We start from the raw sequence: 25,508 nt of genomic DNA, 5'->3' as shown, positions 1-25,508 counted from the left end.
TATATGGTATCATCATTTTACCCAAATTAAAATTGAGTTTATTTACGGAACATATTAACACAATCAACAAATGTTTTTAATATTTAACATTCACGTTCTGTTGATTGTGTTTGATAGGGGAGGGTGAGGCTATGGGTCCCGCTTTGTGAACCTCAAACAGGGGCTAGTCACACGGTTTCCCAGAGCAATGATTTCTGGCTTTCTTGGGAGGAAAGGTAGGTTTTATGAGAACCAGTTCCACTGAGTAGTTTGTTACAGGTTATTGCCATCCAATGGATCGCATAATATAAATCTTTCTTTTTCTTGGTGAAATACCAAATGGAGTGCCTGAAAACTGTGTCAGCATGTGCCTGGAGACAAAAGAGTAGGCAGGCTGATGAGTGCTAATCACTTTATTTTTCACTTGTGCTCCCAGTCTGAAATGTTCCCTCCTATCATGATAAACCTGCTCTGTATGTTTTTTTTTTTATGTTATTTTATGAGCCAGCCTGGCATACACTCTTTCTATAGAAAGCATGAAAAAATTTGATAAATTGGTTAGGTAATTTGTGCGATATCACAAATAGGTTACTAGCTTATGTCATCATTGACTTCACTGACCTATATAATAATTTTGAGACAGGATGATTTATTTATATATGTTATGTGCACACAGTGTTACACAGGCAAAGGAAAGTATATAGCCATGACATGCAGATGCAAATCCAGAGTTAGCGTATTCAGAAAAACCTCCTCATTCCCTTTCCTTCTAATTTAACTAGAGAAAAGTTAAGGCGCTGTGCGCTACAGGAGTTTTACCAAAGTCCTTTTAGGCAAGTCCCTCCATTCAGCGGCCATTTGACAACGCTTTTTGGGCACTCGTCGGGCATCCATTTCGGCAGAAATGCGCGTGCGCAAGGCTTCACGACACCAATCTTGCTCCAGCGGCGAGATCACAACACATGATTGGCACGATGTCTTCACAACACACCATATGAGTGTCTCAATGTATTCACATGTCGACGTTTTGCTGAGGAAGGGGTGGGATATTTGTAGACAACGGCCATATTGGCGTGACAAACTAGCCCCTGCATTTCTATGGAGTATTTTTTGAGTGCTGTCTCTCCACATTAGAAAGTCTCTGGTTTTACTGCTAGAAATTCTATTAGAGTATTCTAGAATTCTATTATAAGTACACATTGCCCTCAAAGTCATACATCACATGCATCTATGGTATTTATACTGGCCACAGACTGGAAAACCACTTAATTTTAAAACTTAATTTTAAAACAATAAGCTGTTATTGTGATTTTTTGCTTGGAAGACCTGTGTGTAATTCATCTGATGTGATGTTCCCTGCAGACAGCTTTGAGGTAGAGGTTAATGGAGAGCTGGTCTTTTCTAAGCTGAAGAGCGGCAGCTTTCCCACTGAAGAAGATGTGAGTATAATACAATTACACAAAAACAACCAAATGGTGTTTGGCTTTCAAAGCTTGTTAAAGATCAATATTGTCCGACTGCTGTAATATGAGTTGAGGCGAGTTCAAATACACATACATAAATAGTTCAAACACAAGAGGAACGGTCAAGGCAATAGCTGGTTGCTGAAGGTTTGAGTGTGTGATTATTTAATTAAATCACTGGTTGGTTATTCCGTTGCGCGACATTTTATTTTTATTTTTCCTGTTTTCTTCTGGTCTTCAGGTCATTGCTGTTGTGCACAGAGCCTCCGAGGGAAAGTCATTGGTCAGAAATGACCGGCAAGTCATCACCAATCCCATGGCCTGTGTTATTTCATAAGCTCTTCACCGCACACTTAATCTGTGTCCTGTTGTACAGTAGTCTCATTCATTACTCAAAAACATGGTGTCTACTACTATACTGTATACTACTATAGCCAACACAGCTAAAAAAATCAGTGGACTTCTCCTCTCTGTTACTTGAAGGTAAAATGACCTCTCTTTGAAAAGAAAAAATGTTAGGGTGGGAACTTCGAAAACAAATAATTGATGGAGGGGCAATTAAGCAAACCTGTTCTTTGCATTTCTGTCAGTAGAATCTGGTGAAAACCAGCTTGCTTACCCAACCAAGATGTTTCTGATACTCAAGCCTAGGCTAACAATTAACAAAGGTTAACAATTATTAACTAATAAATTACATTAGTTATCTTTGCTTCTTCCTAATGGAATAATTTGACTGTTAAATATGAGTTGAACTGACAACAGAATCAAAACGAGTGCAAATTTCAAATTCATCTATGCCATGGAATCATTTGTTTGTCAAAGAATAACTAAACTTATTGAGCTAGCTACCAACACACACATTGCTTTTTGCCTTATGTATTGTTAAAGGGGAAATCTGGCCGATTTTTACATGGTTCTTGATCGCTAGACGTCGCCGAGTAGTAGGCTACTGTTGATAGGAAAAATAGTGACCAAAATCAGTGCTACAGAACTGGAGTAGCTGCAGCTAATGGTCAGTACTCCCATTGATACAATGCTAGATCTGGGGGTGTAACAGATCCCAGCTAGCTTAGCTGTGCGTGTGAGAAACTTCACATACATAAAAACACACACAAGCAGGCACACACACGCATAAACACACACACACACCCCATTACCCCCACACACCCACTCACAAGCGAACACACACACGCAGACACATAAAACACACACACACATGCAGGCAAGCAGACACGCACACACACGGCTCCATCTTTAACAAACACAACATTTAATATCACTGCTATGCAGATGACTCTCAATTTCACCTGCCATTAACAACCGAAAGTTCCTGCAATTTGCAAAGCCTGTTTAACTGCCTTAAAGACATATAGTTGGATGGCTACAAATTTCTTACAATGAAATGAAAAGAAAACAGAGATAATTATGTTCAGTCCACTCAGCTCTGTTGCTAAACTAAAAAATGCACTTGGGCCTCTGGCTGTAAATTGCCACAGTGAGGTCAGATATAGGTGTTTAGTAGTGTGGTTAAGAGAAGCTTTTTTCAACTAAGAACAATAGCTAAATTAAAGCTCTGGCTCTCATATACTGATTTAGAAATTATAATCCATGCATTTGTTACATCTAGGCTGGACTATTGTAACTCTCTGTATTTAGGTGTGAACCAATCTACCCTTGCTAGACTTCAATTAGTACAAAATGTATAGCAACTCCTTACTGGAACTAAGAAATATATGCACATAAGTGCTGGCCCAACTCCACTGGTTACAGAATTCATTTTAAAGTTTTGCTTTTTGTTTTCAAAGCCCTAAATGGGACGGCACCACAGTATATCTGTGACCTTTTAAGTCCTTACTCTCCTTCTACACTAAGATCTCCCTCGCAACATCTTCTTTCAGTCCCCAATGCAACCCTAAAAACGAAAGGTTGCTGTTGCTGAACTGTTGCTGCCCCTCGACTCATATTATCATGAGACATCATGTGATGTTATCATATTTCTATTTATTTTCAGCATTATATTATCTGCCATCTTTAACTTTACTGTATATTTTGCTCTAGGCCTATAGTAGTAGTAGTTTTATGGTTATGGTTATAGATTTAGCAGACGCCTTTGTCCAAAGCGACACATAAATACAAAAAACAACATAATAATATTTAAAATTACCTACAGATTAGAATGTAGGTCAAATATAATGAGGAGAATATTTATAATACACAATAATATCAATTCAATCAATAGCCTAATAAAAAAGCAATGGAAAAAAAGGGGAAAGGCAATAATAAAACAATGACATGCTAAGACTACATTAAGGAGAATATCAGTAATAAACAATAATGTCAAATTATTTAACAGCCCAATTAAAATAAAACAACATTATACAAACCATAACACATAAGAGCTTAAACAACTAAGTATATGTTGAATAGGAATGTCTTTAGACCCCTCTTAAACGACCCAAAACTACCACAGGAATGGAGAGCACTGGGCAATTCATTCCACCAACATGCAACCACTAAAGAAAAGAGTCTGGAATTAGACCCAGTTTTCATGACTGGTCGACACAACATGCGCTCACCAGAAGACCGCAGTGGGCGGTTGGGGATGTAAGGCTTGATTATTGAATTAAAATAACTAGGAGCAGATCCAGTTAGTGTCCTATAGGCCAAAGTGAGAGATTTAAATTTAATTCTGGCTACTATAGGGAGCCAATGGAGAGTAACTAGGAGAGGAGTTTTAGTAACCGTATCTTCTTTATCTACAATCATGTTAAGTTTTATCTTTACTATTATTTTTTGTATTTTTATTTATTTTTTGGTCATTTATGTTTTGTTTTATTACTGTTTTCATTTAATTTTATTTCTGTCAGCACCTTGGGTCAATTGCATTGTGTTTAAGTGTACTATATAAATAAATATGACTTGACTTGACTTGACATATACAAAAGCAAACACACACATGCACACACTAATTTACATAAACAAATGTTGCAAGAGTAGAGAATGGAGTAGGAGATGGAGACAAATTGACAAGTGTGATTTATATTTGCGGAGAGAATGTGCAGAACTACATGAGCAGGGATCATATTTTGTACCGCTCTGTAGTACATCTAGTTTTAACTATTCTATTGTTTCTATCTGTAAGTCGCTATGGATAAAAGCTAAATCATATAATCATATCCATAATTCATTATTGTTATTATTATTATTAGTAGTAGTAGTAGTAGTAGTAGTATGTTAATTAAACAATATTGAACAAAATATGCTACACAACACTTCCCAAACAGAGTTCTAGCAATTAGTTCTAGAATCATTATGATGCAGTTAAGTGTCATAATCCAACAATGCACAAAGTTCTGTGAGTGTCATGGTGACCATGGTAACATTTAAAAGGGGATGCCAAGAGCTTCAGATCTTCATTCTACAGCAGTCAGTCAAGAAGTAGGCTACAGGTGATTACAGGTGAGTGTAATGTAACAACCGTTTTGTTGTTGTTGTGTCAGTATTTTTAAATATATTAAAATAGCTTAAACAAGATTATGTTCTTATTACATATGAAAAGATTCATATGATAAACAAAATTCTAAAAGATAGAGACTTTTTTTCTCTTTAAAGACTTACCTGGGTCAAATTATGTATCTCTTCCACAGAGCAGTGTTACAGATACAGGGAAAGAAAGCCAAACAGCAAAAGAGTCCAGTATAGACCACAAGGCTTGGTGATCCAACCATGGCTGAAAGCTCTTTTAGGATTCCACATGTCCTCTCTGAAGAGCAGCTGGACCCCAACTTCCAGGAGAGGAGGCTGAGGAGGCCGACTCCTGACAAGAGAGAGCTGGACCAGTGGGTGAAGGAGCTGGAGAGAAAGGTGGCGAGGGACAGGATGAGGGACGAGCTGCGGCACATGAGAGAGGCTGTTCACAGAAGGAGCCAAGAGATGTGGACAAGACGGTGGGAGTGGCAGTATGTACTCTATACATTAATAAGCTATGTTGTGTGTTTGGGTGGGTGGGTGGGGGGGGGGGGGATGAAATTGTGTGTGTGTATGGGGGGGAGGGTAGTGTGTGGGTATGGTATGTGTGTTTGGGGGACATGGAGTAATGGTGTGGGTGTTTGTGTGTGTGTGTGTGTGTGGGGGTGGGGGGGGGTGTAATGGTGGTGTGGCGGGGGGGGGGGGGGGGGTAGTGTATATGTGTGTTGCAGGGGATTAATGGGGTGAGTGGGGGAGGGGTGTACCTGTGGGGGTGGGGTGATGAAATGGTGTGTGTGTGTATATGGAGGTTAGGTGGGGGGGGGAGCTGAAAGGGGGATGTTGAAATTGTGTGGTGGGGGGGGTGAAAGGGGGATGTTGAAATTGTGTGTTGGGGGGGTTGATGAAATGGGGGATGTTGGTGTGTGTGTGTGTGTATGGGGGGGGGGGGGTATTTGTTTGTGTGTGGGGATGGAGTATGTTATGAGGGCTATGATTATATTTGAGATTCTCCAACATTTCGGTTCAATTACAATGTGGTTCACACATTAACACAGCGTTTTTAAATCTACAGTATCTATCAGGAGACACAGAAGAAAAAGCAGAAAGAGGTGAAAGGTGCCCAGCTGACAGGACTGGAGGAGAGGGTGATGGAAATGGTAAAAGCAGTGGAGGAAGAGAGACATCTAAGACAGATGGAAGAGAAAGTGAGATACTGGGAGAAACTCTTGAGAGAGAAAATAATGGAGGAAGAGATGGCAATAAGGGAGATGGAAGAAAAAGCAAGACAACAGGAGACAATGTTGAAAGAAAAAGTGAAGGAGAAAGAAAGACAGCTGAGGGAGATGATGGAGAAAGTGAGAGAGAAAGAGAGAAAGCTCAGGGAAGAAGCAAAGGAGGAAGAAAGACACATAAGAGACATGGAAGAAAAGGTGAGAGAGCAAGAGAGAATGTTAAAAGAAAAAGTGGAGGATGAAAGACAGATAAGGGAGATGGAAGAAAAAGTGAAAGAGTGTGAGAGAATGTTGAGAGCAAAAGCAAAGGATGCAGAAAGAGGGATGAGGGAGATGGCAGAGCAATTGAGGGAGAAAGAGGGAATGCTAAGAGAGATGGTGAGAAAGCAGGAAAGAAGGATGAGAGAACCAAAAGAATTCATGGCAAAACTGAGAGAGACGGTAAAGAGGAAAGAGATGGAGGTGCAGAAAGAGGAGGAAGGGATGAGAACGCTGGAAGAGAGAGTGAAAGAGCAGCAGAGCATGATGAGAGAAATGCAGAAAACAGCAAAGGACGAGGAAATACAAATGAGAGAGATGGAAGAAAAAGCCAGCGAGCAGAACGGAATTTTGAGAGAGCTGGAGAAAACAGCAAAGGACCAGGAAAGAAAAATTAGAGACATGAAAGAGAATATCGGGAGATATCGGGAGAGAATTTTGAGAGAGGCTGAGAAAAAAGTAAAGGAGGAAGAACAACAGATTAAAGAGATGGAAGCAGAAGTGAGAGCATGTAAAAGAATGTTGAGAGAGAAACTGAAGGAGAAAGAGAGACAGACGAGGGAGATGGTAGAGAAAGCAAGAGAGCAGGAGAGAATTCATCTTGAGATCGAGAAAAAAGCAAAGGAGGAAGAAAAAGGAATGAAGGAGATGGTAGAGAAAGCGAGAGAGCAGGAGCAAATGCACAGAGAAATGGAGAAAAAATCAAATGAGGAAGAAAAACAAATGAAGAGAAAGAGACAAGAAGAAATAGCAAAGCTTAAAGAGGAGATGTTGTTGGCGGTCAAAAGGATACAAGCAGAAGAAACTGAAGAGAGAAAGAGAAATGAGGAAAAGGCAAAGGTGAGAGAGGAGGAGAGAAAGAAAAGAGAGGAGGAAAAGGAGGCAAAGGTGAGAGAAGAGGAGAGAAAGAAGAGAGAGAGGGAACAAAAAGCAAGAGAGCAGGAAAAACTCAGAAATAAGTGGAAGGCAAAAGCTGAAGAAGAAGAAAGGAAAAGGAGAAATACGAAAGAGGAGCGACAGACTAATCAGAGAAGGAGGTCAGTCTGGGAAAGAGCCGGGGAAATGTTTGACGATTTCTATTTTTTTTTGGTAGAAACATATTTACTGTACAAGAAGGAGAAATATGAGAGAGAGAGATGGAAGTAAAAGTGAGAGAGAAGGAGAAATATGAGAGAGAGAGATGGAAGTAAAAGTGAGAGAAGGAGAAATATGAGAGAGAGAGATGGAAGTAAAAGTGAGAGAAGGAGAAATATGAGAGAGAGAGATGGAAGTAAAAGTGAGAGAAGGAGAAAATGTTGAGAGAAAAAGGGAGGGGAGAAGGAAGACGGTTGAGAGAGGCAGAAGAAAAAGTGACAGATGAGGAGAGAATCATGAGAGAAATGAAGAAAAAAAAGGTGGAGGAAAGAAAATGAGACATGGAAGAGAAAGCGAGAGATTAGGAGAGAATTACAAAACAACAGGAAGAACAACAGATAAGAGATGTGAGGAGAAATGAGAGAATGTTGAGAGAAAAACTGAAGGAGGAGAAGGAAGCACTTAAGACAAGAAGAAATGGCAAAGCTTAAAGAGCTGATCTTATTGGACGTCCAAAGGATAGAAGCACTAATAACTGATGAGAGAAAGAGAGAGGAGGAAAAGGGAAAGGTGAGAGAGGAGGAGAGAAAGAGAGGAGAAAAGGAGGCAAAGGTGAGAGAGGAGGAGAGAAAGAAGAGAGAGCTGGAACAAAAAGCAAGAGAGCAGGAAAAAATCTGAAATAAGATGAAGTCAAAAGCTGAAGAAGAGGAAATGAAAAGGAGAAATATGGAAGAGGAGCGACAGACTAATCAGAGAAGAAGGTGGGGGTGTCATGGAACTGTTTGACGAAATCCATTTTTTTTTTTGGTAGAAACATATTTACTGTACAGGAAGAAGAAATATGAGAGAGAGAGATGGAAGAAAAAGTGAGAGAGAAGGAGAAATATGAGAGAGAGAGATGGAAGAAAAAGTGAGAGAGAAGGAGAAATATGAGAGAGAGAGATGGAAGAAAAAGTGAGAGAGAAGGAGAAATATGAGAGAGAGAGATGGAAGAAAAAGTGAGAGAGAAGGAGAAATATGAGAGAGAGAGATGGAAGAAAAAGTGAGAGAGAAGGAGAAATATGAGAGAGAGAGATCGAAGTAAAAGTGAGAGAAGGAGAAATATGAGAGAGAGAGATCGAAGTAAAAGTGAGAGAGAAGGAGAAAATGTTGAGAGAAAAAATGAAGGGATAAGGAAGACGGTTGAGAGAGGCAGAAGAAAAAGTGACAGATGAGGAGAGAATCATGAAAAGAAATGAAGAAAGAAAGCGATGGAGGAAAGAAAATGAGACATGGAAGAGAAGCGAGAGATCGGGAGAGAATGTTGAGAGGCGGAGAAAAAAGTGAAGGAAGAACGACAGATAAAAGAGATGGAAGCAGAAGTGAGAGAATGTGAGAGAATGTTGAGAGAAAAACTGAAGCAGAAGACGAGGGAGATGGTGGAGGAAGCGAGAGAGCAGGAGAGAAAAAAGCAAAGGAGGAAGAAAGACGATTGAAGGAGATGGCAGAGAAAGTAAGCGAGCAGGAGTGAATGCACAGAGAAATGCAGAAAAAAAGCTTCTTGGATGGATGAGGAGGAGAAGGAAGCACTTAAATGGCAAAGCTTAAAGAGCAGATCTTATTGGACGTCCAATGGATAGAAGCACTAATAACTGACGAGAGAAACAGAGAGGAGGGAAAGGAGGCAAAGGTGAGAGAGGAGGAGAGAAAGAAGAGAGAGATGGAACAAAAAGCAAGAGAGCAGGAAAAACTCAGAAATAAGATGAAGGCAAAAGCTGAAGAAGAAGAAATGAAATGGAGAAAGATGGAAGAGGAGTGAAATGAGAGAAGGATGTGGGGAGTCATGGAACTGTTTGACGGAAAAAAAATTCTGTAAAAATAAAAGTAAAATAAAAATGTTCAAAGGCCTCAATTAGTCCATTTGTCAAAAAATGTATTTACAAATATTAAAGAAAAATAAAAGCATTACGATAATTTAAAAATGAAATAAAATACAATATAGAGTACAAACAGTGAGATACAAATAGAAATCTTTTTTTTGGTGTAATTATACCTAAAAAATAATAATGAATGCAAATAATGCCTATAGACTTTGAGTTTTTTGACAGCCTCATCAGATTATCAGCTGTTTAGTTTTGGCCCCAAAAGAGATTTGTGACAGAGTTAATGGCCACACAAAGTTCATTGGGTGAAAAAAAACACTTGTTAGGGTATGGCTTCATACACACACACACACACACACACACACACACAGTAAATATATTCTGCCACTGTAGCACAAAGGTTGAGGTCAAAGGTTGAACACTAAGGCAGAGATTGACCAGTGGCAAGCAGCAAGCCTATTGCTCGCTATGGTTAGGTTTGTTTCACACCGGGTGCGTGGCGTGAACGTTGCGTCTTAATTTTTTTCTTCACTGTTTTGAATGAAAATGCTTCCAATATGCTTGCGTGTTGCGTGCAAAATAGGCGTCGGTCCTATTTCTAGCATGCACACGATTTCAGCCTGAGACGTGCGTGTTACGCAAACATGTGCAAGCTCTAACCTGTTCACATGGGAGCCGAAACAAAAACGGACACGCCACACAGTTGACACGCTCACGCCATGCACCCGGTGTGAAACAGCCCTTAGACCGTTTGTGTAACTTCTACTACACTGGTCTGAGTGTTGCGGTGCGTTACGCTTTGCTACTTCATTTTGTTATTATGATGTTAGCATAGCAGTCATATTTTATTATATTTTTTTTTGATATATATGTTTTTTCCGTCATCAACTTCCTGAATTTTTGGTCAGCAATTTCTGGGACACCGAATCACCGGGTCACATGAAACTTGCTGGGCATGTAGCCCCACTAGAAAAGACCCTTTTACGGAAAAAAATAGCTTGAAATATTAATGGTATGTTGGTCTGCATCAACCTACCTCATAACCACTCATTTGTGATTTGCATCCCCCAAGTAAACAATTAAAATGCAACAACATACCGCTTTCATTGTCCTTATCTTCGGTTGAGATCTTCTGAACTGCATCAAATTTCTTGTGCATGATACACACATACACATGCTTGTAAATGTAAATCAGGTTCTGGTCTAGACCAAGTATACTTGTGTATACAAAGAATTTGGTCTCTGCATTTATCCCATCCATGAATTAATGAACACACAGAACACACAGTGAACCCACACTAACCCAGAGCAGTGAGCTGCCTTGCTACAGCAGCGCTCAGTGCCCAGGCAGCAGTGAGGGGTTACGTGCCTTGCTCAAGGCCACTTCAGCCGTTCTTACTGGTTGGGGATCGAACCGTTTGGTTACAAGCCCGAAGCCCTAACCAGTAGGCCACGACTGCCCATACTTGTGGACATGATACAAAAGTTGCAAGACTAGGGAATGGAGTAGTAGATGGAGACAAATTGACAAGTGTGATTTCTTTTTGCAGAGAGAATGTGCAGGACTGAATGGCAGTCATATTTATATTGCTATGTGGTACATCTAGTTTTTCCTATCAACAGTACTACTCGGCGACGTCTAGCGATCAAGATACATGTCAAAATCGGACGGATTTCTCCTTTAACATTAACGTCTATATAGCTATACAGCTAATATTTTAAGTGTTCCAAACAAGGCCATAATTACAATAATGTTTTCACTTTGGTGCATTCAGAGCACTAGAGAGAGAGAGAGAGAGAGCACACATGATCATAATCATGTGTGATAATCATGCTTGCCACTATAAAAACATCACTCCGTCTGTTCATTAATAGATGACTGTTGACCCCCACTGTTGACTCTATGGCTACGGCTTTCCCCCCTATAACATGTAAGTTGCACACAGCTTCAAAATGTGTCCATTTGTTAATCTGAACATTCCACAAATCTTTCTTATGAGAGTCATTCTACTTTTCAAATCATAACTCTGTCTTTTCTGACTCAGATCACCTTTCATGTTGAATATTTATACAAGTAGGTGTGGAAGGTATGGTTGTACGTATGGTTGTTCCCTCAGGTGAGTCCTCTCTGTCTGCTCCTGTGAGGTAGGGTTTTGGACATTTATGATTACTGTAGCTCAAAGGTCAAAGGTTACAGTATGAAGACCAGTCCAGGCTCTGCAGTAGAGGGCTGGGACACAGAGGAACTTACGAGTCTTGTTGGCATAATGTGAGCTAAGACACTTCTCAAAGTATAAATGGCTTCAAGAAAGATAGACAAATGTGCAAAACAGTATGCAGAATAAATGTAGTTCAGCTTAGGGGAATTTCATGAAATGTTATTTCAGTAACCTACAATTTCAGGCAAATTGTTAATGAATCGATATGGATTTATTCCCTATGGCACAGTGCAGCCCACACTCACGGCACATTGGCACACAGTTGGGGAAACATTTCTCTAAAGGGCGTTTGATCTCTGAATAGTGATGACGTAATAGGGGCAGAAAGACTTTTAAAGACACTCGTGAGATGAAGTGATGACGTTCTTTTTAATTTTGTGTACTCATTCATCTGTATGATAGTGGGCTAAAAGTATTATGTCAAATAATGTTATGCACTATGAAGTGTAGTGCACGTGGAAAAACTATTTTATAATTTAAACGTATTTTATAATTTGCTGTAATTATGTAAAAGTGCTCAGTGTTTCAGATAAAAGACCCTTGACGTAGTTGGAAAGTGTAGTGATCCTAACTAGGTGGGTCCTACATACAGTCTCTGGCACCCCATGATAACTGGTGGCACTCAGCTCAACATTAGAAAGATATGCCCTATCACAGAGGGCTCAGAGCAACACTGTAACCTCACCCCCTATCTGTCTACCCATACCTTCCTCTCTGTTTCTCTCTGTCCCTCTTTTGAATAAAAACATTTTGAGGATGATTTGAGGTTGTTGTCGCCATGACAGTTCAACTTGATTAAATGCTAAGATAGAAGTAAACTCTGACGACACGGGAGAAGCTAGCTTAGCAACAGTCACGTGGGGCCTATTAAAATGTATCAATAGTCCCAAACAGGGACCTATCCCAATGTGACCCAGTCCCTTGCTTTTGTCGATGATAATGTTTATGCTGGGATCTTATGTTTAGGAGTGCTGCTTTATGGAGAGATAGAAGTGAATCAAATGTAGCATCAAATGTAATGAGGCTATAAGTGTTCGACATTAAGAGTGGTGCAAAACGATATCCTCTCCATTCATCTTTTGCCAGACTACTATAAAGATGCATTAGGGAGATGACTAGATGTTACATTTTGCTCATAAATTTGTGAAGTATACAACATTGTAATCACTTTTTTGTCTGCTGTATTATTTAATGTATGGATGATTTGTCAAATCAACTGAATTCTGTGGTTGGGAATAAACATCTCATGTATGCAGATGATCTGGTCATGCTTAACCCTGGTCTCCAACAATTATTGAAAGTCTCTACCATTATGGCATGGACTATGACATTAAGTTTAATGCTAAAAAGAGTAATGTCATGATAGCCAGAAGCAAAGAGGACAATAAACTACATTTTCCTTAATTTTATCTATGCCATATCCAAGACATGACATGACATGCAAGGAAATAAAGAACCTTAGTCATATTCTTACTGATGAGTTGAGTGATGACAGAGATACTGTCAGTGACGTCAGGTGTATTCTCAGGCCATATGCTTCTTCACAAGTTCAGTATGTGCTCTGTCAGTGTGGAATGGTCATTATTTATAGCATTCTGTACACCCCATATGTATGCAGCACTTTGGTGTAGCTACAAGATAAGTAGCTTGAGAAGGCTCATAGTGGCTTATAATGATGCTATGAGGTTGCTGCTCCAGGTCGTGCCAGTCATCTGTTTGTGACCACTGGTGTGCCTACATGTGAGGCAGTCCTCAGAAACCTTATGTGTGTGTAAGTTTATGTGTCGTCTGGACGAATCTGAGAACAGTGTAGAGGCCTTAACCAGCCCTACAAAGAGCTGTGTGCGGTACTCATCCAGGCTTAGAAAACACTGGCGAGAGAAGCTATACTGTAGATTGATTGATACATTGATTGATTGATTGATCATTTGATTGATTGGTTGATTGATTGATTGATTGATTGATTGATCACTTGATTGATTGATAGTCTCACTTTTATGAGTTGATTCATTTTATTTTAATCTATTGACTGAATATTTTATATGGACCCTTCTGTCAGTCTGGAATAAAGACTGAATTGAAATTGGAATTGACTTTTTCTGGTTTCACAATATGATATGGTTGTTTGAATTTTAAATGTGTGTGTCTGTGCGTGTGTGTATATAGAACATGTTCAGGTACAATGAAATGGGTAACACTCGTGCTCTGGTTTGTCGTTGCTCACGGAGCAGGACCACAGAATCAGCAGCAGGTTCTGGGCCTCTTCGGATGATAGAACCCAGGGAAGGACTGGAGCACACAAAAAACTCTTTCAAACTTTAACGGTGCAACTGACCAATGTTTCAACGTGCACATCGTCTTCCTCAGTCAAACAGAGCACCATTAAGGTTTTAAAAGGTTTGAAAGGTTTGAGTTTTCCATGTTCAGGTACAACTCAGTGTGGGGATGACTGTTATTGTGCTTATATACGTACATGTGTGTCTTTATGGCTATATTTATGTATGTATGAGAGGGTTACATAATGCCAGTAGAGTACCGATGGTTGTATACAGTATGTAACCCTAGAGGGCCTCACTCTGTTTGCAATCGAATGATAAGAGGCCTCTATCACCAAACCAGGTCTAGCACACCATTTCCCTCTATCCAGTGTCTATACTACCCAAAACATGTGCAAGACTGAACCATTTCTTTGGGGGATTTATGCTTTAAGGAAATATGTCAATGATTCTGTTGCCTGACATGTCACATGGCACATTAGATTCAGTATGGGCTGTATTTGGTAATTGTCTAGATATCACATGCATGTGGATAACACATTGCCTTGACCCACCCCTCCTGTACTCCTGAGGCAATGTCTATGGCTCTTCAGCTGTGCAGGAAAATGTCTTTTTGAGTGAGGACACTGGAGAATTTAGCTTAATTGTACTGTAACTGTAAATGGTATTATGTCTGTGGTCTTATTAGGGCTTGCCTGACAAAGAGACTATGTTAGTACAAGCTTGCTGGTGTCTGTGAGTGCATGTGGGAGGCTAGATGTATGCGAGAGAGAGATCTGACACTTGAGTTGAACTTTAAGATATGCTAGTGAGTCAGCGGAAAAACTGTCTATCAAACGGAAAATCAGCAGTGCACCTCTGGGAGGGGGGGGGGTTGTCCTCTCTTCTCCCTCAGCTTGCACCTCAGAGGTGTGTGTGTGTGTGTGGAGAGGGGGGGGGTCTTCTCTCTCCTCAGCCGTGTACCTCAGAGGTGTGTGTGTGTGTGTGTGTGTGTGGAGAGGGGGGGGGGGGTTCTTCTCCCTCCTCAGCTGTGTACCTCAGAGGTGTGTGTGTGTGTGTGGAGAGGGGGGGGGGTCTTCTCCCTCCTCAGCTGTGTACCTCAGAGGTGTGTGTGTGTGTGTGGAGAGGGGGGGGGGTCATCTCCCTCCTCAGCTGTGTACCTCAGAGGTGTGTGTGTGGAGAGGGGGTGGGGGTGTCCTCTCCTCTCCCTCCTCAGCTGTTACCAACAGAACCAGCATCACGGGTCCAAGGGCATCCCCAGTGTGTCAACAGCACGACATCAGAGGTCAAGATGCACCCTCAGAGATAACTGTCCCTTAAATACACACACACACACACACACACTCTTGAGAGTATGACCCCCTCATAACTGTCAACTCTGTACCACCAACACTATACACCTAACCATCATAACACTCTCTCTAAGCCACCTTTTCCTTTCTAAATATGTGTAGTGTAGGCTCTTATTAAGGTTTTGGCCTTTTCAATCCGCGATCACCTTTCATCCAAGTGTTCTCATTATTGATCATTGACACCTCCTTTCATTCAAGTGTTCTCATTATTGATCATTGACACCTCCTTCTCTTCCTCTTCCTGCACTTGCCATAGCTTGGCCCCCGTCTCTGGTTGGCTGAGGGCTGGGGAAGGGCTGGGGTATCCCTGGCTCAAGGTGGGACAGGGCGATAGGACTGTTTGTCTGCACCCTGGGCCTTATCTGCCCCTTACCTCCCCTTGGTGCTACACGCCTGACGTCGTGGGGGGAGGGGTTCTCTGTAGGGTGCCGTTGCTTTTGCGGAATGGAGTGTAATGCATGACTCAGCTACGTATATTCCATGGGTGTTCCCTCGCTTTTCGACTGGCGCCCTGTTGAGTGTTCTACTACGCCCGACTGTTCACTTGTACGTTGGGCACATCTCCATACACAGGGGAACCCGCACTCATTGTGCTGTCAGGATCACCTGTCCACAGGTAAGGGAGTGGCTCTATGCTTCAGCACTCAGATATGTCTTCTATATGTCTATGTGTACACAAGAATTGATTGATGATGGATTTGGATGTGCTTAAAGTAATAATAAGAAAGGTGATTGGGAAAGGTCTGATGTCAGCTTCAAGTCAGTTAACTAATCATTCGGATGGTTTTAAAATATGTATATTAAGATGCCGTGTCATCTTTCATCTATCTATCAATGACCATCAATCATTTTCTAATTCTATAAAGTTTAAAGGTCTTTCATCATATAACGTTAATGCTTTCATTGACTCTTTAAGCTTTTAAACAGCATCAGCCATTAGGGATAAAGTAATTAAGGCTTGGAAACCCTTATTCGTTTATGGCCTATTTTCTAACAGCAATTTAAGTGCAATAGCAGTCATTTCAGAATAGAACAGAATAGAGTGTTAGTATGATCTCGGTAGGTCGTATGAAGATCGCTCTACATGCTTTTGGAGGGAGATGTTGGTTTGGATAACATCCAACTCAGAACAAACATAATATTAAAACCTCTGAATCTCTTTATAATGGACAATTTTATGGAACTTTATGGTTATCTACTATGATTCTGTTCATATAATTTCAGAACTGGTCAGAATAAACAGTATATTCATTTTTTTATCTAAAAAAGAGACTTAAACATAAAACAATGTTCCTCTTTGTACTCAAAATTGGAAAACATACATTTAATTGTATCAAGTCTAATGAATGAATACACATATATTATGTTATGGTTCAAGAGTGAGATCAGAAGATATTTAGGTTAATGAAAGTGAATGTTTTGGGTACAGTAAAAGTCCTTAGGTCCTCAGCCTTTAAGCAGCATTATATTGGCATGTGTTGGAGGAGATAATTTTCAGCATTTTTGAAGGGTGTAACGTTAGCAAAGAGATAAGAGAAGCAATACCTCCATGCAAACCATTTACCATCAACATACCTTCTAGCCTCTGTTGTCTGACTTTTAAAAGTTTAAGACTTTAGACTTTTCAGACTATAGCTGATTTGGCAATGCTTGTTTGTGTGTTCTGACAAAGCTGGTTATAAGCTAACTTGTGTTTCTGCACAGGCATAAAGAGGAGCACAGAAAGACTTGCTGATGGAAGGGGCTCCAACCTTTGAAGGGGTAAATAACATTTGCATTTATTAACAACTTTAGAAGACAACACAAGCATCTTTCTTTCAGTATATTTACCATGTCCATTATATTTGACTCCTCTATCTATCTATCTATCTATCTAGGACAATGACTTGTCCTTTGAGGACAGCGATTCTCCCTTTCCATCACCACTACGTCTGTGAGTCACTTGATACACACACACAGACACACACACACGCACACGCACGCACGCACACGCACACACACACACACACACACACACACACACACACACACACACACACACACACTCACACACACACACACACACACACACACTCACACACACATACACACACACACACACACACACACACACACACACACACACACACACACACACACACACACATTTTTCTTCAGAAGACCCCAAAGCTGTCCAGCAAGTGAGTGACAGGGTTTTGTATCTCCTTGTGGTAGAAGGCAGAATTGCAGGAGCTGGTCTCTCCTTCCATCTAGAGATAAGGAAGCCTGAATGAGGCCTGTTGCCTGCCAGTTCGTTATCAGACAGTGAGGGTAGTGGTCTCATAGCTCAGCAGCTACTACAAGCACCAGCACTAGATACTGACAACTAGAAGGTGGTACATTTTCTCTCCTTGTCAGGCCTGCCTTTCACCAGCTTATAAGGAGACAGGGAGCACTCTGGTCTGTTGTGCGTAAGATCTGGTGAGACTTGGTTGTGGTGGTGTGTGGTGCTGTGGTGGTTAGTGAGTAGGACTCCTGCTACGCCTCATTGGGGGCCAATCTCACCTGTGTGTGTCCCACTCACCTTCCCCGCAGGACCCCGCCAGGGCACCAGGGGGGGTATGACCTGGAGCAGAGGCGGCAGGAGGAGGAAGAGGAGCAGCCTGTCGAGAGTTTCATCGTCCGCGCTGACCCCGAGGGTGAGCTAGGCACATGTACTCAAGCATAAAGAGTTTCATGAAACACGTGTTTATTAGAGCACACCAAAAGACAAACATTTTGAATAGTCCAAGTAAACAGTGCAGAGTTTAGACTGCTTGAAGTGCTCAAGCTCCAAGGTGATTGGGTAATCTTGCATGAATATGTGTGATAGCTTTTTCAATTAGCATTTCCTGCTTTGGCAAAGTATTTCCTTTAGGTTTGTTTTTTGTCATATAGGCTTTCACAACTTAGATTGGTGCACTTGTTCTTCTCATGTAGCATTGCTTTTTGTTTGTGTGTTACAGCTGCATTGAATTACAACACCAATGCAACAACCAGAGGAGATGCTCAGGTATCTTCACCCATGGCCCAGGCACCCAAACCACACATAAAAAACACATACACCACAACATATACTCTCACAACGCAAACAAACAGAAGACATTTCAGTCATATATTGTTGTTGTCATTGTGGCGTGTGTGCATGTGTGTGTGTGTGTGTGTGTGTGTGTGTGTGTGTGTGTGTGTGTGTGTGTGTTTCCCTCTGTATCCCAGGCCTACGTGGAGCTGAACGAGCTCAAAGGGGGGATGTGGCAGGAGACAGGACGATGGGCCGGCTATGAGGAGAGCTACAACCCAGCCTCCAGGAAGTGGGGGTCATCCCACATCTCCTACCTGACCTTCAAAAGCCTGATCCAACTCCGCAAGGCCATGAGCAGCGGTGAGGCAACAGCGCCGGACGGATCACAGAACACTTTCAGGGAACACACCGTGTTGTTCTTAGAACTAAATCACTCTGACTTTAGGTGTTAGCTGCTACATGAATTGTTGCCTGGTTAATTGCAGTTGGTAAATAAGGAAAGTATAGGTCTTGCAATCTCTGTGTCTTTTGTTTTTAAGATGACGTGATGGTTACTTGTGTCCATCTCCATGTTCTTTTCCTTCAGGTGCGATCATTTTGGACCTTGATGAAAGCAGCTTGTCTGGTGCACTGGAAAAGCTTGTTGATGAGCTGATGAACAAAGGAGAGATACGCCCCAATGACCGTGACCCCCTGCTGAGTGCATTACAACAGAGACGCAGGTACAAACGCAGGGACAACAGACACATGGACCAACATCAGTCACTCACTCAACATCACTCCAACTCATCTAAAAATGACTGATCAAGTTATGACACATTTGAATGATTAACCTACTGATGTTATCACACTGTGCCATTCGCTTTATTCACCTGGCGGCCAGAACGAGGTTACAGGGTACACTTGCCCTTCACACTTCAGTCCAGCAGATGATGGTAATTCACTCCATTTGCAAACTACCAAAAAAAACTCACTGAAGAAAAAGAAGAAGGTTACTTTGGCAGGTCTTTTACTGTATATGGGCAGGCCAGCGAACCCTTCTTATTTTTCTGTGAGCGTTCTGGTAGTTTGCAAACGGAGTGCATTACCACCATCTGCTGGACTGAAGTGTGATGGCAAGTGTACCCTGTAGCCTCGTTCTGGCCACCGGGTGAATAAGGCGAATTGTGTTCGCGCACTCACTCTCCTCTGTGTGTTCGTTCGCACTATCTTAGTCAAGCAGGTACCGGTACTGGAGCCCCTGGTGGAGACATTGAAATGCAGACCTTCTCAGTGACCAAGCAGGTATCACTTCATCTGACCGCACCGTCTCTCTCTGTCTCCATGTTCCTTCTGTCTGCGAAGTGGTCTACTGTGCTGTCTTGTGACTATCGTAACTCCCCCCTCTTTCTCTCTTGCCTAGCGAGACTCTGCCGAGGCTGTGGAGGCTTCTGTTGTTCTCTCAGGTATGTAGTGTGTGTCTGTCTTCTTCAATGATATCTGACACATCTGAAATGAAAATTGTCTCCTAAAATGGGTTAAAAAATGGGTGTTGTGAATCTTGAACAGTGGAAGTATTGTAAAATAATATGGAGATATTGCGTGCATGCTGTACTGTGTGTTTGTATGTGTGCTGTGCACTGTAGGAATGGTGGAAACTCTGCAGAAACCAGCTGTGGCTTTTGCCAGGTTGAGTGACTCTGTGGTGATGGACTCCGTCCTGGAGTCTCCAGTGCCTGTGCGCTTCGTGTTTGTTCTTGTGGGGCCCAGCCAGAGCGGACTGGACTTCCATGAGAATGGACGTGCCATGGCCACTCTGATGGCCGACTGGGTGAGATTGGAGGAGGAGGAGGGGAGGGAAGAGTTAAGGTTCGGGAAGAATGGAATTAGTGCAACAGAAATACACATATGACAGGAAAGAAATAAGTAAGAATAAATACAACAATCAAATGGGGTAATATCACTATTGATTTAAAACCATCTGTCCCATAGGTATTCAGCCTGGAGGCATACCTGGCAAAAAGTGACAAGGAGATAACCAATGCCATTGCTGACTTCATGGACTGCAGCATTGTTATTCCGCCTACTGAGATCCAAGATGAGGCCATGTTGACGCCGATCATTGACTTCCAGCAGAAGATGCTACGGGATCGACTCCGCCCAACTGACACCAGAATTTACTTTGGTCAAAAAGTTCTAGGTCAGCCCTCTTTGCATCGTCTTGTAAATAGCATAATGCGATTGGTGTAATCTGTCTACATACTTCTCTGGTTACAACCACAGCGTAATGCATTGAAATGTGTAAAATGTGTAACTTTGATGCTATTCATTCATTCGTTCCCTGTTTGTGCAGGTCCAAGTGGCCCTGAGGAGCCTCGAGAGGACCCACTGGCCCGTACAGGGGTGCCGTTTGGAGGAATGATAAACGATATAAAACGCCGCTACCGCCACTACCTCAGTGACTTTACAGATGCTGTGAATGCCCAAGTCCTGGCTGCCGTTATCTTCATCTACTTTGCTGCACTGTCTCCTGCGATCACCTTTGGAGGTCTACTGGGTAAAAGAAACGTTTATCATGAGATGTGCTAATGTTCTTTGTCTTAGATGTCTGTTTACTCATATGTCAACCCTCATTTTGTCTCATGCCTGTCTTTTTTCATCTCTCCTAAGGCCCCATATTTTGTTTACCTATTAGTAAACCTATTTTTTTTTTTTATTTCTCATGCCTGTCATTTGCCTAGCTCAGTGCTAACAGTTCCTGTGCTCATCATTTTTCTGGCCTTATTTTTCTGACCTCTCTCCAAACCATCTACTCAGCAATGCCTTCAAAACCCACACCTGCTGCCACTGACGTTTATTTTGTCCTCACCAGCTGACAAGACAGAGCATATGATGGGTGTGTCGGAGCTGATGATCTCCACCTGCGTGCAGGGTGTCCTCTTTTGCCTTCTGTCCGCACAGCCTGTCCTGGTCATTGGCTTCACTGGCCCCTTGTTGGTGTTTGAGGAAGCTTTCTTTCAGGTATGACTCAGACACAGACACACAGGTATTATTAGAATTAAAAATATAAAAACAGGTTTACTGCCAGTTTCAGTCATGTGTGATAACTAAGTATCTATTTGTTTTGTGCATTAGGCACCTTGTGTATTAATTATGAGATTTATACAAGAAGATTTAAGATTTAAAATGAATTGAGTTACCTTTATGTACATGTGCTGTTTCTCATTTCTTTCCTTCAGTTTTGCAAGTCGCAGGACATGGAGTACATTGTGGGCCGTATCTGGGTGGGACTCTGGCTGATTGTGATTGTGGTGGTCATTGTGGCCGTGGAGGGTAGCTTCCTAGTCAAGTTCATCTCACGCTTCACCCAGGAGATCTTCTCCATCCTGATCTCCCTCATCTTCATCTATGAGACCTTTTCCAAGCTCATTAGGGTATGGACCACTTTGAATTCTTAGTTCCAGTGTCTTACATGCAAAGCCTAGTCCTAGACTAAAAGAAGAACTTCAGTGGAGATTGTAAAAAACAGTTTAGCTTTTATGACAAGGTGTAATCCATATACCAGCTCTTAAAGTTTAAATAAAAAAAGAAATGCTCTTACACAAGTTACACACAGGTACAACAAAGCCAACTCAAGTTTGTCTCTTTCTCCTTTGTTTTCATCTCATTTTGTCACTCTTTCCTCTTAATTCCTCCACCTTGTAGATTTTCAAAGCTCACCCACTGATTCTGAACTACGAACATCTGAATGAGTCCTTGGAAGACCCTTTCCACCTTATTCCTGAAGTTCATAACATCTCACACGATGGTATGAATTTCACTGTTCTAATTCGCCACAAAGAGCGTGCCTACCCCAACACTGCTCTGCTCTCCATGTGCCTTATGTTCGGATGTTTCTTCATTGCCTACTTCCTGCGACAGTTCAAGAATGGAGTCTTCTTTCCAGGCCCGGTAAAAGACATTTGACTTCATCATTAAGTCCATACAAATGCTCACACCAAATTTGAAACATGTGCATCAAGCCGTTCTGAAGTTGTGACACTAGCCTTATCCAAAAATATGTTATTTGTTTATATTGATATCAATTATTAGTTGATGTCCACTGCATTACCAAGATAATTTAAGGTTCGCAGTCTTAGATTTTACTGTATTTACTATTGTGCTAATGCTGAACATTTTCCCTCTTCACCACAGTTACGTCGCATGATTGGAGACTTTGGTGTGCCCATTGCAATTTTCTTCATGATTGCTGTGGACATCTGCATTGAAGACGCCTACACCCAGGTTAGGGAAATCTCACTATAAATATCTCACTATATATATATATATATTAATGGTCAAATCAATTGAGGCAAATCAAAAATCAAATCAACAACAATCATATGTTATCTCATCCAAACAGAAACTGGTGGTGCCCAAGGGTCTGACTGTGTCCAACACCTCTGCCAGGGGCTGGCTTATCGACCCCATGGGTGAGAAGAAGCCATTCCCAGTGTGGATGATGATAGCTTCAATCGGCCCAGCTCTCCTGGTCTTTATCCTGATCTTCATGGAGTCCCAGATCACCACGTGAGTGTCTGTACCAGCAATGTCTGCAGCACTCAACAACTCACTTCAATGGCACTTTATTATTGTTTACAAGCTTGAAGGACTTAAACATTGGTGTTACTGTTGAAGGACAGAAATCTGCACTCATGATTTAATTATGCCTCTTGTTCGCCTTTTTGACTTTCTCGCCCAGGCTGATTGTGAGCAAACCTGAGCGGAAAATGGTAAAGGGATCGGGATTCCACTTTGACCTCCTCCTGCTTGTGGCCATGGGGGGAGCGGCATCCATCTTTGGTGTCCCCTGGCTTAGCGCTGCCACTGTGCGCTCTGTGACGCATGCTAATGCTCTCACTGTCATGACGAAGGGTCCAAAACCTGAGATTGAGAAGGTCTTGGAGCAAAGGATTAGTGGCATTCTGGTGGCCATATTGGTTGGTGAGTGCTGCCTCCTGCTGGTCTCTGAACATCCCAGCGAGTGACTGCCCTGATAAATACATTTAATGAAGTACATTTATGATCCTAATTTCATAGGTGAAATTAGCATTTTTAATATGAATACTAGGTTTTCTCAATCTCATTTCTGGATGTAGGCAGCTGTTTTGGTATTTTGTGATGTTATGTTGATGTTAGGTACTCAGCCCTCAGACAGATCTTGTTTATTCCCCATCTTCTAAGGTATATCACTTCTAATGGAGCCAATCCTGAAGATGATTCCCATGACGGCCCTGTTTGGTATTTTCCTTTACATGGGTATTACATCTCTGCAAGGCATCCAGCTTTGGGACCGAATATTGCTCCTTATTGTACCAAAGAAATACCACCCCAACCTGCCCTATGCTACCAGGGTAATGCAACGGTGCCACTTTTATCATGTCATGTTGCTCATCCATTTTGTTTTGTTGCATGCATTGCCAGCATTTCTCATGGACATCTTAATGTTTTAACTATATTTGTCTGTCAATGGTGGTGTTCTAGCCTAACTGTTCTCTTTTTTTGTACAGGTGCCCATTCTCAAGATGCACCTGTTCACAATAATCCAGATTGTGTGCCTGGGTATCCTGTGGGCAGTGAAGTCCAGCCCTGTCTCTCTGGCCCTGCCCTTCATCCTCATCCTCACCATCCCGCTCCGTATGCTGATGACTGGAACTCTCTTTACCAACTTTGAGATAAAATGCGTGAGTGTCTGAGGCTGTTGGAGCAGAGTTTTGAGTTTATTTTATTTGCTAGAATGTTATATCATATGTGCACTTATTTGAAATGTATATGAAATAGAAACATCAATATTTGAATATCCATGTGTGTTATGGTTTGTAGTATTTATTTATTTTCATTAGGCTATTGATTGAATTCACATTGTTGTTTATTATTGCCATTCTCCTTAATGTACCATTTTTTTAATTGTTTACTGTTAAATGTAACTATTGTATTGTTATTTCTATGTCACTTTGGACAAAAGTGTCTGCTAAATACCATAACCATAACCATAGACATAACCATAAAAATCAATCTTGCCGGCAAGCTTTGAGATGTTTACTGACCCATGTTGGTAGTGCAGTAACAAATCAAATCTGTTAATGTGCAGAGAATGGGTAGTATTTGATTATTCAAGCAATTTGATCCCCATGATAACACATATGCTTTGATTAATGACTTGATTTCATATCTCCTCAGCTGGATGCTGATGATGTCAAAGTGGTGCTGGAGGAAGAGCCAGGAGTAGATGTGTATTCGGAGTCCCCACTGCCCTAAGAGTCCACCCTTCACAGCAGAATTAGGGTGCTTTACCTGGCTGTCTCTCAATGAACATCACCATAGCCAGCTGCCAAAAATAGTTTTTGGCTTTACACATTTGGCAACAAATAGTGTACAAACCGTCTGTCAACTGACACGTGTACATACAAATTTATCAAGGGAAATTACAACATTATACCAATCATATAATCTCTCACGCAGTCTGGACTTGGCCTTCATCATGTGAATGTTAGTATTACTGACTGCCATCAATTGGACCAAAAACGTGTATATGTCAAAGCAGTGTCCATCACATATCCTTTGCTTGTGTGAAATAGAAAAGGATTACATTTCAATTTTATGTTGACAGCAAGTCTTACAAAATTGACACAAGATCCTCACATTTCAGTGCTGTTGTGTATTAGATATGAGCAAATTATTTCAACGCTTTAGTGCATTTGGAATTCATGTCAGCTTTGCTTCATGTTATGTTATGTAACATACCATACGTTAGTTTACTTATACTTTGAGAGTGGTGTTGGCTGGGAGATTGCATTTGGAGCAATAGCCATATCAATTAGGGTCCTTATTGGGGCCCTCTTTTCTTAAAAAAAAAGTTATTGCCAATAAATAAAGGTCAGTGCTGAATGGAATGTTTAGGTTATTAAGAAATCACTGTTTATTAAATATAGCTTTAGCCTGTTTTTGGATAAAGTTCTAGGGATATGCCTTAGTAAATCTTGTCTGTAAATACCTCTGATCAAAACCTATCAAGTGTTTGTCTTGCATCTCCATCAGGTCATTAGCAAACATGACTGATGTACATTTAATCTGTATTTTCTACCAGTGTGCTAATTATTGACTGTTGCCCGAGTTATAAATAAAGTTAAATTAAAACCTATCCTGAATTTTTCATTTTCATATCAGTAGTCTATAGCCCTGAAACAGACATATAGATGTCATATATAGGCTATACACATGAACTTCATTCTGTCCCAAGTGTTTTATTCAATTTTACATGATGTAC

General features: G+C 41.3%; 1 protein-coding gene across 1 annotated transcript; it reads left to right on the top strand.

Annotated features, from left to right (window-relative positions):
* The first annotated feature begins 15,679 nt into the window (after positions 1–15,679).
* On the top strand, positions 15,680–25,382 carry slc4a1a (solute carrier family 4 member 1a (Diego blood group)). The gene is made up of 21 exons (XM_076265044.1): positions 15,680–15,799; positions 16,888–16,944; positions 17,061–17,116; positions 17,758–17,861; positions 18,168–18,214; positions 18,418–18,583; positions 18,810–18,945; positions 19,438–19,507; positions 19,626–19,668; positions 19,849–20,033; positions 20,195–20,402; positions 20,556–20,759; positions 21,075–21,223; positions 21,442–21,636; positions 21,908–22,153; positions 22,397–22,486; positions 22,605–22,771; positions 22,944–23,185; positions 23,426–23,595; positions 23,752–23,925; positions 24,422–25,382. Exons 2-21 carry the CDS (start codon positions 16,918–16,920, stop codon positions 24,497–24,499), a joined length of 2,757 nt encoding a protein of 918 aa, XP_076121159.1. The 5' UTR covers positions 15,680–15,799; positions 16,888–16,917; the 3' UTR covers positions 24,500–25,382.
* The last annotated feature ends 126 nt before the right edge of the window (positions 25,383–25,508 follow it).

Source organism: Alosa pseudoharengus, unplaced genomic scaffold, assembly GCF_046254945.1.
Source record: "Alosa pseudoharengus isolate Yale_2024_CS ecotype anadromous, Long Island Sound unplaced genomic scaffold, YU_APseudo_1.1 YU_APseudo_1.1_scf_4, whole genome shotgun sequence".
Lineage (NCBI taxonomy): Eukaryota > Metazoa > Chordata > Actinopteri > Clupeiformes > Clupeidae > Alosa > Alosa pseudoharengus.
Note: the sequence above shows the minus strand (reverse complement) of the source record. Positions and strands in the feature narration are given on the sequence as shown.

Coding starts and splice junctions, on each gene's coding strand:
- slc4a1a (XM_076265044.1), top strand. CDS start 16,918: ATGGAAGGGGCTCCAACCTTTGAAGGG. Junction 16,945..17,060: donor GGGCTCCAACCTTTGAAGGG/GTAAATAACATT, acceptor CTATCTATCTAG/GACAATGACTTGTCCTTTGA. Junction 20,760..21,074: donor CACCTTTGGAGGTCTACTGG/GTAAAAGAAACG, acceptor TGTCCTCACCAG/CTGACAAGACAGAGCATATG.